Consider the following 15,067-nt stretch of genomic DNA (forward strand, 5'->3'; position numbering starts at 1 on the left):
TTGCCTTACTCAGGTTTCCATTGCTCAAGCCTGTTGCCTAAAAGCGACCTCCACATTCCCCCTGACAGCTCGACAATTGAGAAATCTTTGGCATTTGGGTGGAAGTAGCTTCAGTAGCTTCTTCCTGCTGAATGGGGGGGGGGTGTGCAGAAAAGTCCCTACCTATGAGTTAACATTGGTAAGTTAGGGAATTTATAGATAGGAGTTATGAAAGGCAGAGGCAGCTGAATCCAGGGTAGACAACATGTCTTAATCTCCCTGAGTAGAAAGGATCATCTATTAGCTAAAAGATATGGCAGTGAAAGAGTTTCAGTACCAGGTGGAGAGACATCAGAAAAGACAACAAAATAAAATTATTATTATTATTGTTATTATTATTATTTAATTATAACATATATTATGAAATACATAATATATAATATTATTATAATATAATTATAATATAATGAGCAAAGGAAGCCCACACTGCAGCATTATTCACATTATCCAAGACTTGAAAATAATCTAAATGTCCATCAATGAATGAACACATGAGGAAATAGTGATCATATACATTTAGTTTTAAAAATGAAACAGATACCATCATCCATAGCATGGTTGAATCTGGAGGATATTATGCTAAGTGAAATAAGCCAGACACAGAAAGACAAATAGTGCATAATTTTACATATATGTGGGATCTGACTTGTATACGAAATCTAAAAAATGTCAAGTTCTAAGAGAGTATAACATGGTTAAAGGGGCAGGGATGTTGGGGAAAATGGAGAGATATTGGTCAAAGAGTGCAATGCTTGAGTTACGTAGGATAAGTGAATTCCAGAAATAGGATGTACAGGATGGTGACTATGGTCAGTAATACTCTATTGTATACAGGAAATTTGCAAAGAGGGTAGTTCTCAGATGCTATCACTAAACACACAAAAATGATAACTGTGTTAGGAGATGGATATGTTACTTAGCTTGATTGTAGTTATCGTTTCACTGTGTGTGTATACCAAACATCATGTTGTACATCTTATATATACATAATTTTTTATTAAAAATCAAATTTAAAAGGTGTGTGGAGTTTTATTTTCGCATTTTACAAATCATAAAAAAATGTTAGTACCTTTCCATATATATTTGGCAATGGTTACACTATTTATTGTTCGGTTTTATGCTTTTGTATTGAAAAAATAATATATGTTCATGGTAAATATTCCAGTAAAGCATATGAATGAATCCACAATAAGAAGTGATCACAACCTAGACCTGCAGTTTCCTTCTTTAAATGGATCGATATTAATAGTTCTGGGTTGTTTTCCACAAAGTTTTTATCTTTGTAGGGACACACATGTATATATCTTTGCATACACTGGCAAATGGAAAGATACCGTATACATTGTTCTGTGCATTGCTTTTTTTAATCTAAAAAACAACTCAGAGGTTATTATGTTTCAGTGTATTAAATAATCAGTTAACTAACTTCATGAATATTTATCAAGTACTCATGTGCCAGGTGCTACGTAGAGGGCTGTGCCAGGGCAAGAGTATAGTACATTAGTGAGTAAAAACAGATGTAGACCCAGCTTTCTTGGAGTTTATGGTTTAGGAAAGAGACAGGGAAATACATAGTCACAAATTCATGTAAATTTTATAGCATAACAAGTGCTATAAAATAGGGACTCTTGGTCATGGATGCTTTGGAAGGTATAGATTCTATAAAAGTTTTGGAGCAGCAGAGCCTAACTAATGGAAGGTGCTTCTTGTTGAACAGATGTATGCATACGCTGAAAGGTGCTATTGCTTTTATCCAGCACAAGGTATCAAAATTCTCCCTGCTAAGCTGAAGTTGGAATGTATTTTTTGGCTGTCCACATATGGGTAAATATTTGTATAAAAAGGAAAAATTTTAAATATTCATTAAAAGTGTCATTAATTACATTTCCTATATTTTAAGTCCTGGGAAAATAATTTTTAATTCTTTTTTATTTCTATGATATAGGTAATATATCTAGGATGCCTCTTGCTAAACAAGAACCCAACATTGAAGGGTGCCTAGGTGGCTCAGTTGGTTAAGCATCTGACTTTGGTTCAGGTCATGATCGCACAGTTCATGGGTTTGAGCCCCGTGTCAACCTCTGTGCTGACAGCTCGAGGCTGCTTCAGACTCTGTGTCTCCCTCTTTCTGCCCCTCCCCTGCTCACTCTCTCTCAAAAATAAATAAACATTAAAAAAATTTTAAAAAGAATCCAACACTGAAGTAGAGAGAGGAAAAATGAAAATCCCTCAATCTTCCACTTCATATTTAACCCTCTTCAAATTCAAGATTCTTGTTATGAGATAGCAAGTACCTTCTCCTAACTTTTAAAATAGACTGCTGTTTTAGAGCAGTTATAAACTTACAGCAAAATCGAGTGGGAACTCCAGGAGATAACTGCTTTTTGACACACATTTTTCCCTTTACATTTGCCTGAAAAAGTTGTATTAAAATATCTGCTTGTTGGGGCCCTGGTAAAAAACCAACTGGGTTGGGGCCCAGTTGGTTAAGCCTCTGACTCTTGATTTTGGATCAGGTCATGATCTCATGGTTGGTGAGTTTGAGCCCTGCATCAGGCTCTGCACCGACAGTGTGGAGCCTGGTTGGTATTCTCTCTCTCCCTTCTCTCTCTCTCTCGTCCCCTACCCTGCTTGCTGTCTCTCTCAAAAAAATAAATGAATAAACTGAATTAAAAAAAATAAAATATCGGCTTGCGTTTACATTTCCCACAATTAAATTATCTTCCTCGGAGGTAGGGACTACATTTTTATTTGCCTTTGATTTTTAACATTTGCAAAGCTGATGTAGTTGCCACATTTTAAAAACTTATTTGTTTCATTTTTTTTTTACTGAAGTATAGTTGACACAGAGTATTATATTTATTCAATTTTGAAATGAGTGACACGACTCTTTTAGTAGGGATAGGCTAGGTTATATTATATTCCATGTCCTTGGGACACATCATCTTTGCACTAATTGGTGACTTCAAGAAGCCAGGTTCCTTCCCTCTTTTGGTGTCACCATCACCAAAACAGGATAAATGTTGTGTATGGGGTTTTATGGACAGAAATAAGAACAGTGTACCTCACTGTTGTTCACATCCCGCTGTTCCGAATATAGTCATGTGATCCTGGATCAACTGCACAATAGGCTGAGGGATGTGGTCTTCAGGGAGAATCGTGAACATTTTGAAGCTCATCTGTGTTCTTCTTAATGAACAATGATGCTGAAATTAGAACTTTTGCTCTAGCAGAGGCAGATAAATCCATTCAGGTGGGGGGGAAAAAAAGGAAGAAAGAAAGAAGATAGAAGGTTAAGTAGTAGGACTTCTAAAGCATACAAAGTGCACTGTGACAAGTTCCCATTATACTGATTCTGCCATTACCTATCTTCATGGTCTTGGGCAAATCATGGAAGTTGCGAAAATCACACAAAAGAATTGCTTTCCTCTGCAGTTGTGACAACCTGAACTAAAAGCACCACAAGGACCAGGAGTCGTTTTACTTTGTTCATGGTTGTATCTCTAATGATTAGCACATACTTAGATAAATGGTCCATAGACACTTCTCAGTGAATATTTGGTCTATGGCTAAATGGGATGTAAATTATTTCTGACTCTGTTTCCAATGTGGTCTAAAATCAAATCCATGAAAATTAAAAAGTGAAAGTTGGCTCAAAGTAATTTTATTCAATTATTCACCTCTGGACACTGAGGTGTTCCTTCTACCATGAGACTGGAATGGAAGAAGTAGGTTCTGGAAAAGGGCATTATCAGGGCACATAAATTTAGAAATGTGGCTGTGGACACATATGTGGTTCAGGGAACATTCAATGGACAAGAGAGACACAGATTCCTTAAAAGATAGAAAGGGTTTTATCACTCGTCACTCTCCTTCTCCAGCTTCCTGCCCTGAGAAAGGAAGCCATTTTATAAGTACATTGTGCAGAATAAGAGTTAACCATACACAAATACTGACGGTCCTTATGATTTGATGAAAGAAGATACCAAGCAAATGTCCATGAAATACACGAACATGGGAAAAAAAACTAACATTTTCTAATATATCGTAATAAAGAATTTGATGGAATGGATCTTGAAAAACAAAGACTGTGAAATGCTATACAGAATTTTGACTATGTACGAATTCATACATGAAACCAATAAAAAATCAAATATTGAGAGGTGCATAATATTTCCAGCACTCCATTACGGTTATTCATGGCTCATTCAAAAAGGGTGTTAGTTTCACAAAACCCTCTGGAGAACTTTGTGGAATTTTTCAAAGGTTTCTCTTAATCTGTGTATCTCAATTCTCTTCAAAGCTCTATTGGATCGTCATCTATTTTGCTTTTCCTTTATTTAATTGCTAGATTGCTACACATCATGGCTCAATAGATGCATCCCCAATTAAAATATGGCAATTTTCTCCTGTGATTGGTTTTCATTATGGCTGCAATGTATCCTCTGAGGATAGCATGACGAAGTAAACCAAACTCTGACCTTCAAGTACAATGATCTTTTTGGTTGGGTAGGTTAGCTATTATGAAGCAGAGGTATGTTTGAGTGTTTGGTATTTCCTCAGTGGTTATTTCTTCGAATATTTTTTGTGTTAGGACTTCTGTTGCTTAACATAACCATGCAATGATTGGGATTTGGATCATAAATACATGTCATAGAATGTCTGTGTATATATTTCATTTCTCTCTTCACCAGGCTCAACGCCTCTTGCATTTGGGAATATCATAGCAGAGCTTCCTTTTTCTAGTGGGTGGTTGATGGTATTGTCGATTTGTCTCCTCTCTTTCTTGTCATTATACTCTCCTCAGGGTGCTACAGGGTGAAACTTAACAAAAAACTAGTTATCAATTTCACGTTACCAGAAAATCTACAATTTCTAAAATTTTAGCGCCTTATCTCCCCAAGAAAGATGTAAAACTCACTGAAATGTTCAAAACAGAGAAATTAAATAGAAACAATATTAATATTAATTCAAAATTTATATACTGATTATTATGTATGCTAAACAAGGTTCTTAATACTTGGCATGCATTGACTGACCAAATGAGTCACAGGCTTAAATGAAGTTGCTGTTCTTTTTCTGTTTTTTAAAAACACTTTTATTTCTTAAAGAACTGTTGTCTCATACTTTTTCCATTTTTCTCCACTGCGCGGTATTTAGGATATTTCTCCGCTGCTCTACACAGGTTTTTCTCTCTTTGACTTGTTCCAAGTTTGAGTGACATAATATCCAGAAAATGTTGAGCCCTGTGCCTGGGCTTGCAAACACTTAGAATTGTAACTATTCTCTAATTAAGAGTTGAAGATTCAGGACAGGTGTCCCTGAGGACAGGTCCCTGATGGAACTGTGAGTTACTGATGTTCCACACTGTAGTTTGTCAGAGTACCTAGTACAAAATGCAGGGACTGACTAATTGTGTTGATGGGAGGGGGGGAGGTGGGGAATGCCAAATGTTAACTTTTGACTCGAAGCATGTGGTTTGAGTAGAAGCATGCAAGAACATTCTAGGCACAAGGAACTGCAGGCTTGAATCCAAGCAGAGGTGGTAATGGTGCAGGCTTTTTCAGGCAGCAGCATGAGTTCTGAGGGTCAGCGTCATCAAGGGCATGGCAACGGTGAGTAGCAGAAATGGCTGAAGAGGAAGGATGTAACTTATGACCCTTTGTGTCTTGCACTGGACCTTGACACATTATTAAGTTGCCCTATTGGTCTGAGGTTCTTGAAATGGACAGGTGATTTACAATAGGGTCACAAACAACAACAGTAACATTTTTTTTTTCTGATTTAGTTTCTACTTATACAAGTGCTAATGACCCTGCTCTAACCTGGTCAGTCACATTTTTTGGGGGGGTATCTCCCCCATCATGCAAGAGTCTTTTACTAAAGTTGAAGAACTCATTCAGTGAGAATGTCCTATTCCTTCTTTCTATCCTTCCAAAAAATGGTCTCTGGCCCCTCCTTCTTGACACAGTTGGGCCAAGAAGCTGTGTCTTTTTGCAATCTCTGTATGGTTTCTAGCAATGCTAGGTGCTCTTTGATGTTTTCTGTCTCTCCCTTTACATTAGTGCCCTCTCCAATCTGTGCTAATTTGGGGACATTTTATTATTATGCCTCCACAACACTAGTCATAGTGTATAACGTCATATATTTATTTGACATCCCTCCCCCAAACTGCAGTAATTTCCACAAGAACAGGCATTGTATGTCTCTCTATTTTAATTTTTGCTTGGTTTTTTAAAAATTTCGATTGATATTTATTAAAACCTTTATATATGTTATCTCACTTCATCCTCACAACAGTTATATGGGGAAGACAAATTATTTCCATTGTATCGATAAGAAAACTGAGGTTTGGTGAGTTTAAGTGCCCTGCTCCTGGTCATACAATTAGTGAGCTGTAGACCTGGGGTTCACACTTAGGCAATCTCTGTCCTGGGTTTGCTTTTTAACCCTTATAAGTTCACTTAAGTCCTTACCTTGCCTCATAGTTGTATCTCTTTCAACATCTAATTCAGTGTTGGATACCCAAGAGTTGCTCAGTGGATATATTTCAAATGGATGAAAATAATTATGGTCTCGTGTAGAGATAAAATTTGCTGTAACCATGAGGCTTTGCTTCTGTCTCTCAATTTCAATTTCTCAAATGCTCTCAATTTCATTGTTTGCAAACTGGCACATTTTATTAAGTGGTACTCAATGTGGTTCAGAGCTAAAATTCAAAGGCCTTTTCCTTATTGTCATTATCACCATTAACATCATTACGGACTACAAGTTATTCTTGAGCATCTATTATGTGCAGACAATTCTATTGGTTATTCCTCTCTGCCAAATTCTGTTTGATCTCAAATGCATCAATGAAACTCACAAAAGAAATGGACTTTCCAGGTCAATTGGGCCAAATATATTTGTGATAAATGATCTCTCCCTTCTTTATTCCAGAAATAAAACTGAGCACTGTAATTATTCACCTGGAACCAGAAAAGCGTATGAAGATTGGCTTTTCGTGGCATAGCCCCAAGGGAAGATCAGGCTTATATTTTGTCCTCCCATTGTTACCATTGAAAAGAGGATTCCTGTGGAATGAATAGAAGGCACTTTTTTTTTTCCCCTAAGATAATGTGAGAAATTCTGACTTGAGTTGAACTTCAAACAAAATCATTATTTATTTTCAGGAAGTAAGTATTGTGTTTAACTAGAGGAAAACGGTCAGGAAATCACTATATGGACCAACCCTCCCCACCCCACCCCCCCTTTCTTGATATAATCAAACCAAAGCGTAATTTGACTTTGTGAAATACAACAAGGTTTTCTTCCTTATTAAATATATTTGATGAGAAAAGCTGAAACGTTTCCAAATGTCTTATCTTTAGTTCCTGTCTTTTTCAGTGGAACAGACAATTAGATGTGTACGTGATGGATGTTTTTATTCTCAGGAACCCTCTGTAGCTAGATGTAGTTGTGTGTAGCCTGCCTCCTTATATCTTGCAGGAAACTTATTAGGCCTTAAAGTAGATCAAAGTACAGGAATTAACTTCAGCCAAAGTTTTCATGACCTGAAAATGTTTCCTTTCCTACATTAGGCAGTGCATGGGATAGGAGTTCCTTAAGAGAAGTACAAGTTTATCTATCTCTCTCTACCTATCGTCTACCTATCATCTATCTATCTATCACTCTATCTCTCTTTCTATCTATCTACTCTATCTCTACCTATTTGTATGTAATCTATCTGTATCTATTTCTCTGTGTATCTATCTGTACCTTTATCTGTATCTATTTATATGTTTTTTCACTTACTTTAATATCTGAGATCTTTGTACAGAAATATAGATATAGATATGATGGAAGGTACATTTGGCCTGGAGGGGACTGAGAATTAAGAGATCAGTTCCTTGTGGATGACCACTCTCAGACACATCTACCTCTTAGAAAGATCTCCCTATTACAGGGAGGTGTTTGAGAGCTGGGGAGGGGGAGATGTTTTGTTTCTGCCCATCCCTTGGCTCTAACAAGGCATATAACCAGCTTTAAGTCTACGAATGAACACAGGTAAATGTCAGAAGAGCTCTTTATTGTGTGTCTCCCTATATAATAACACTATTCAATATATTATGCATTCTATTTCACTCACTCTCTTCACAAGGATTCTTGGAAGAAATCATTTCAAAGTTGGTAACAAGAATGGTGATGTTTTGCCCAAACTCTTGGTTGATTTACCTGTCTTTTGGATGCTACTAATTTTATAGATGGGCTGCTAAAAAGTTTCGAGTCAAGTTTGTTGTCCCTACAGAACAGTGGGTAGGACTTTGTGCAATAGGTTCCATCCTTGCCTCTATGTTATGTCCTGGTCTTGTTTTTCCTTTGCCTTTTCTTATTTTATTATCTCATTTACCTGTGTCTTATATATCACCCTAAACGCCTTCGACCCTTTTTTTTTCTCAATTTGTAAAAGTGGGGATGTACATATTCACATATGGTTATATTCATATATATGTTTATTTTACATTTTAATAACTGGAGAGGCAAACAGGAGAGTTGGGAAAGAAAAGCCTCTTGCAATTTTCATTCCCAATAAAATTCTGCAGTCGAGCCCAGCAATTTACTGGCTTGTATAAAAGCCACATATTGAAGAAGGGGAGGTTTCTTCATGAGAACAAATGAAACTCTAAGGAATCATAGCATAGGTGCAATTAGACGTCCTTGGGAGGTGAAGCAAATTTTTCTGAAGGACAGATTACTGAGGTGAAGAAATTGTGAAATCATAGAGAATGCAACACATGATTTTAACGTCCAGCTTTTAAAGTGCTTAAGCACATCTGTGATCTCTTAACGGCCCCCTGAACTAAGGAGGTTAGGTGAGACAATAGAGTTTTGCAGCTTATCAGTTTATTTAACATTGTCAGCAGCAAGATCAGAACTCAGGTCTCTTGGTTCTTGGTCTTAAGCCGTTTTCAGGAACATACTTTGTGAAAATGACAGCCTTGAATTCTAAGGCAATTAAAGTGTCACTTATTCCAAGCTTCTTTTGCTTATTATGAAGAATTCCTACTTTGACAATAATTATAGCATATGTATGTATGCATGTGCTTATTTATGTATTTTAAAGTTAAAAAGTGTAGATTCTTACCATCAAATAGATACAATTCCAAGAGAACAATTCTTTATTTTTCTAGCTCAGTTGTAAGTCCGTCACCTAGCATCTGAACAAAATTAAGTTTTTTAATTTTTTCCCTCAAGCATAAGAGATTTCTATTTATTGCTTTCAAGGAAATTATAGTAAATACATTTCCAAGGATATTCCAAAATATGCTTAGACTAATGATCGTATGCTTCTTCATGTAATTCTCTAGTAAAGACAAAAGGAGGCAATGACCAGAAGAGAAACCAGATCACTCCTTCGAGCTGCCTTTTTCATATCTTTCACGGGGTGCTCAATCACCCCAAGTGCAAAGAGAAAAAAGAAACAGCTCAATTGGAGTTGGAGGAGAAAGTCATTGAAAAATCCATGGTGACAGGGAATAAAAGGCACAGCATGGTGAATATAGTAAATGGTATTTTAATAGCATTCTATAATGACATATGGTAGCTACATTTGTGGCAAGCCTAGCATAAGCTATCAATTTGTTAAATCACGATGTTGCACACCTGAAATTAAGGTAACATTGTGTGTCAACTTTACTCAAAGAAAAAAATACGGTGACACTCACTACGTGAGGAGCATAGTAACCGAACTCCCGAGTCAGCATACCACTGATTTCTCTGTCACCTAAAAAGAGTGATATCCACTGTAGCATGAACATATCTCACAGTGAACAACGTATATGCATCAGTTGGGTTTTTCCGTGATCTCAAATGGCAAATGATAGAAGTCGATATACTGAAATGCTGACATAGTTATTCATCTTTCCACAGAAAAGGAACATAGACACCCCACATCGATGGATGAGAAAAATTTCACCAGAGTGAAAGAGTTTATACTTCTAGGGTTCACAGCAGACTTGTGGTTACAGAGAGTACTCTTTGTCATTTTCCTCACCATCTATGTCATCAGTCTGTCCGGGAACATCACCCTGATTTCTCTGATCGGTGCTGATTCTCAACTCCACACACCCATGTATTTCTTCATTGGAAATCTTTCCTTCCTGGATCTCTGGTACTCTTCTGTCTATGCCCCCCAAATCCTCATGACCTGCGCTGCGGAAGACAAAAGCATCTCCTTTGCTGGCTGCCTTGCTCAGTTCTTCTTCTCGGCTGGGCTGGCATACAGTGAGTGTTACCTGTTGGCCGCCATGGCTTATGACCGCTACACGGCCATCTCCAATCCTCTGCTTTATTTCCAGGCGATGTCTTCGAGGTTATGTACTGGTCTTGTTGCAGTTTCATACTTTGGTGGCTTTCTCAACTCAACCCTCATTACCAGTGAGACATTTACCCTGAGCTTCTGTGGGAACAATGTCATTGACGATTACTTTTGTGATCTACCTCCCCTTGTAAAGCTGGCCTGTGACGTGAAGGAGAGCTACCAGGCTGTGCTCTATTTCATACTGGCCTCCAATGTCATTACTCCCACTGTGCTCATCCTCGCCTCTTACCTCTTCATTGCTGCTGCCATCTCAAAGATGCGCTCCACCCAAGGCCGCCTCAAGGCCGTCTCCACTTGTGGCTCTCACCTGACGGCTGTCACTTTGTACTATGGCTCTATTCTCTTCATTTACTCCCGACCAAGTACCAGCTATGCCCTAGAAAGGGATAAAGTGGTTTCAGTCTTCTATACTGTGGTCATACCAATGTTGAATCCCTTGATTTATAGCTTAAGAAATAAAGATGTTAAAGATGCCCTGAAGAAAATGTTAGATAGGGCAACATTTTCTTAAATGAAAATCTTGGGGAAACACGGCTATATCTTTTTTCTAGGTTATCCCCATGTTACTGTTACTAGCTTAGACTCTCAGGAATGAGGAAAGAAGCCAAAAATAAAATTATTGGATAATGCAGAAACACTAGACTGCAATTGTCTTTTTATGTTGGTGCTAATGTATGTGGATACGTGCTTACAATAGATGAGGCTGGGGCATTTGGAAAAACTGCTATGCCTGCCGGCTGGGGACAGAGTCCAAAATTCCTGGGATTCTGAGAAGATTGAAGGAGAAGAGTTTTGTTTTGTTTTGTTTTTTAAATTTTCACTTGGCAGTTCATAAGTTACCTGTAAGTATATTTTAATCTCTAAGTGGGAATAATAAAATTAGTTATAGAATCAGCGTGATGATTAGATGGATTGAATGACTTACTTCAAATCATGTAGTTCATAGGGGAGGAAACAGGAATGCAAACCCAGAACTTCTGACTCCAAAGGTTCTTGCCCCATTCGTTGGGAGAACAGAGTTGGGAAGTTGTAAATAAAAATTATATTGTAAAATAGCTTTAGAAATAAGTTTAACTTTTCTTTTCTCATTTCTTTCCTTCCTTCCTTCCTTCCTTCCTTCCTTCCTTCCTTCCTTCCTCTTGCCATGATACAAAGATGTTCTTGGTGATATACACAGGAAAGGACAAATATCTTAGAGTCACAGTGAGCTTCCAGTGAAAGAGTATTTTCCTCAACAATTAGAAGAACTGAGGGCAAAAGAATAGCAGTTGTACAGAGACAAAAGTGGAGATATAGATGGAACTAGATAAATAAAGAGATAGAGAGACAGATTTCAAAGAGGTTTATATCCACGAGAAGATTTATAGTGAAAATCTACTAGGGGAAACAATAATTGACAGCCATTAAGGTTCTGCGATTGTTTCTGTTTATTTGCTGGTTCAATGTGATGAATGAATTAGTGAGAAATTAGAGAACATGTAAACATGACTTCTCACATTCCTAATTTTAAGCCTAATTTTAACTTTACATATAAAATGTGAATTTGTACCACAGAAAAAAGCCCTACTGTTGCTAACCAAGTATATTCATTTGCTAGTGTTGCCAGAATGGGTGGCTAAAACAACAGAAATGTATTTTCTCACAGTTCTGGATGCTAAAAGGCCAAGATCAAGGTGCCATTGAGGTTGATTTGTTCTGAGACCCCTTTCCTTTGCTTGCAGGTGGCCACCCTCTTGCTTTCTCCTCACACGGTCTTTTCTGTGTACAAGAAGCCCTCTTTGCGTGTCCAAATGTCCATGTTTTCTTTTTGTGAAAACATGGATCAGTTTGGAGTAAGAGTCACCCTAAACATCTCATTTTAACTTAATCACTTCTATAGAGGCTCTGTCTCCAAATACACATTCTGAGTTACTATTAGTCAACATGTGAACTTGAGAGGGTTGCCATTTGACCCATAGTATCAGGGCTTAACAGGGGGTTCCTGGTGAATGAGACAGGGAAATGTAGCCTGGAAGCCTAGTGTAGACAAGGAAGCATAGTAGATCTTCTGGCAGTAAATATATATGTGTATATATATATATATATATATATGTGTGTGTGTGTGTGTGTGTGTGCAAATGATACACTCTAAACATTTTTAATTAGAACATTTTGGGGAGTTTCTATTATCAGACATGTTTATGATTATATTGTGACTTCATGGTAAAAGAGTGAAATTTTAATACAATATTTTTCGTCATATCCTAATTACTATGTCATCCTCATATTCTAAGCAAACTCTAATTGATTCTTTAGAGACTGGGATAGATATTGCTAGGCTGTTCTGTGGCAGAGGTCTCAAAGGGCTGTTGAGAAAATACATATATCGGCTCCAACAAAGCGTGCCAAAATATCAGAGGACAGAGAAAAGCCTGTAACTTCCAGCATCTGTCCTTCCTGACCAAAGGGTAAGCAACTGGGACCAGGGGCAGCTAAGTGGTTTGGCCTCTCATTGGCCTCAGCTCGATTAGAAGGGGGATACAGAGTTTGGCATGGCTCTTAAAGGATTATGGTTATGCCAAATACCACACACACACACACACACACACACCCCTAAATACCATTCAGATTCCACTAATGGCATGCCTAACCTTCAGCTAGAATTTGAAGGTCAGTCTGGTAATTATGCCGAGTCGTTGCATATTCACTTACACAGTGAGGTGGGCAGAGGAGAAGATTGTTGACATGCTTTTGGACTCTAGTGGTCATGGCACTCTGTGCTGTGCAAGCTAATAGTGTGTAATATTTTCACTTCTTGTTCCTCATTTTCAGGTGCTAGAGGGACACATTCTTCCCCCAAATTTTTAGTGTTCCAGTGAAGGGAGGAGGGAACAGGAGAATACACGTCTTGAGAAATCATTCTTATAGGCTGCTTTGACATGATTGGCTCGGACTTCTTCTGTGTCTTTTATTTCACATTCATACTTTCATTGCAATTTATTTCAAATTCAAGATAGATTTTGGCGAATCTTGATGGTTATGAGTGTGATGGTTATGAGTCTTTCTTTAATTATCTTCTTGCTGAGTGATACAGTACTCCGAGTCAGAAAAGTTCAGTTGAGGGTAAATTTGTCCTGAGTAGTTTGTACTAGGTTAGAAGTAGACAATATTTTGAGGAAAACAGCTTCAAGATATAAATATAATTAGTCATTTATTCATTCTAGAAATATTTATTAACTGTCAATTAGTTGCTGGAGACAGTTCTATAAGCTGGATGCAGCAATAAACAAAGTAGAAAACTCATCTTACTGACCTGTGTCTTGCATGCTGGTGGGGAAAATTGGACTCTAAACAATATTCAGGAGTTAGAAGATGACACTAGGTCTTGTGGAAAATAGAGCAGAGTCTGTGCTCACACCCTCATCTCCTTCAAGTCCCATTCAAATGTCATTTTCTGACAAAGGCCCATCCTCATTGCTCTATTTTAAATCCCATGCCCTCTAACCAGCAACGTCCATTGTCTTGTTTTGCTCAGACTCTGCTCTATTTTCCCCAAGACGATTTGTGTTGGTGTAAAGGCCAAAATCCTTAATATGGCTTCCACTAGGCTTTGTGAGCTGATAACTTTTCTGGCTCGTCCACTGGTTCCACTTTCCACTCTGTCTTTACTTAACCTCTCAGCTCTTTGGGCTCACCAGTCGCTCTCTCATGTGAGGGCTCTGATATATGGAACCGCTCTCCTCTCTCTCCTTAGCCCTACAAGGGGCTGGCACTGGGGTCACTTCTCAGGTCTCAATTTCAATATCTCTGCTTCTGTGAAGACTTTGGTCAGTAGACCAAAAAAATTATTTTTTTTTAGTAGAAGGGTAGTAACAGGCGCTGTCGGATATTTTCATTTGTATCCCAAATTATATTGTATTAAAAATGAGCTTAATAAGGCACAGATATTTTTCACTGCATAGACACATGATAACATGGCAGATGAAGTTCAGAGTAACTATTGAGACTGTGGCCATCCGCCACAGGTTTTTACATTTCAATATAGTAGCCATAGGTCACTGCCAAGAAAGCTATTAAGCTTGAGCCAATTCAGAAAAAAGATTAGCGTACCAATGAACACCAACGTAGCACTATAAACGTGAAGCTTCTGGGATGTGAGATGTGAGATTATTAAAGATAAGTCAATTATGTGAGTAATTTAGTTTGGTTGATGTCCTAAATAAATGAAGACAAGTGATGAGAGAGGGTTGTAAGAGTAAGTTAAGCTCACTGATGGAGGCAATATAGGACTAAAATATTTCTCTGTGCTAATGAGATAAGATCCATTATATAGTAATAGATGGAGAAATGAATGATCTTCAGGATTCCAAGCTTTATCTACCACAGTGTCGCTGATTAAGTCGTGTCCTCTCTGAACATTGTCAGCTACGTTTGAAAGATCAGAACGCCTAACATTTAAAGAGTGAGATACCTCCCTTTCTAACAAGCAGGAACAGTAGATCTTGGGGTAGAAAGTTTGCATTTGCAGTTTATAGAGTTATAAACCACTTCGGGCTTAGCTCAAAGGAAAACGTTCTGAACATGGAGGTAAATCACAATCGTTTTTCAGTTTTAGTTTTCTCCTACTACCGTGTTATCTAAGTGACGGTCAGCTGGCTACTGGGGCATTAGCCCCAATTCTGTATGGTA

General features: G+C 37.8%; 1 protein-coding gene across 1 annotated transcript; it reads left to right on the top strand.

The window, feature by feature from the left end:
• Nucleotides 1-9,974: 9,974 nt before the first annotated feature.
• LOC125915844 (olfactory receptor 1013-like) lies at nt 9,975-10,910 on the top strand. The gene has a single exon (XM_049621887.1). The coding sequence runs from the start codon at nt 9,975-9,977 to the stop codon at nt 10,908-10,910; it is 936 nt and encodes a 311-aa protein (XP_049477844.1).
• The last annotated feature ends 4,157 nt before the right edge of the window (nt 10,911-15,067 follow it).

This window comes from Panthera uncia, chromosome D1, assembly GCF_023721935.1.
Source record: "Panthera uncia isolate 11264 chromosome D1, Puncia_PCG_1.0, whole genome shotgun sequence".
Taxonomy (NCBI): domain Eukaryota; kingdom Metazoa; phylum Chordata; class Mammalia; order Carnivora; family Felidae; genus Panthera; species Panthera uncia.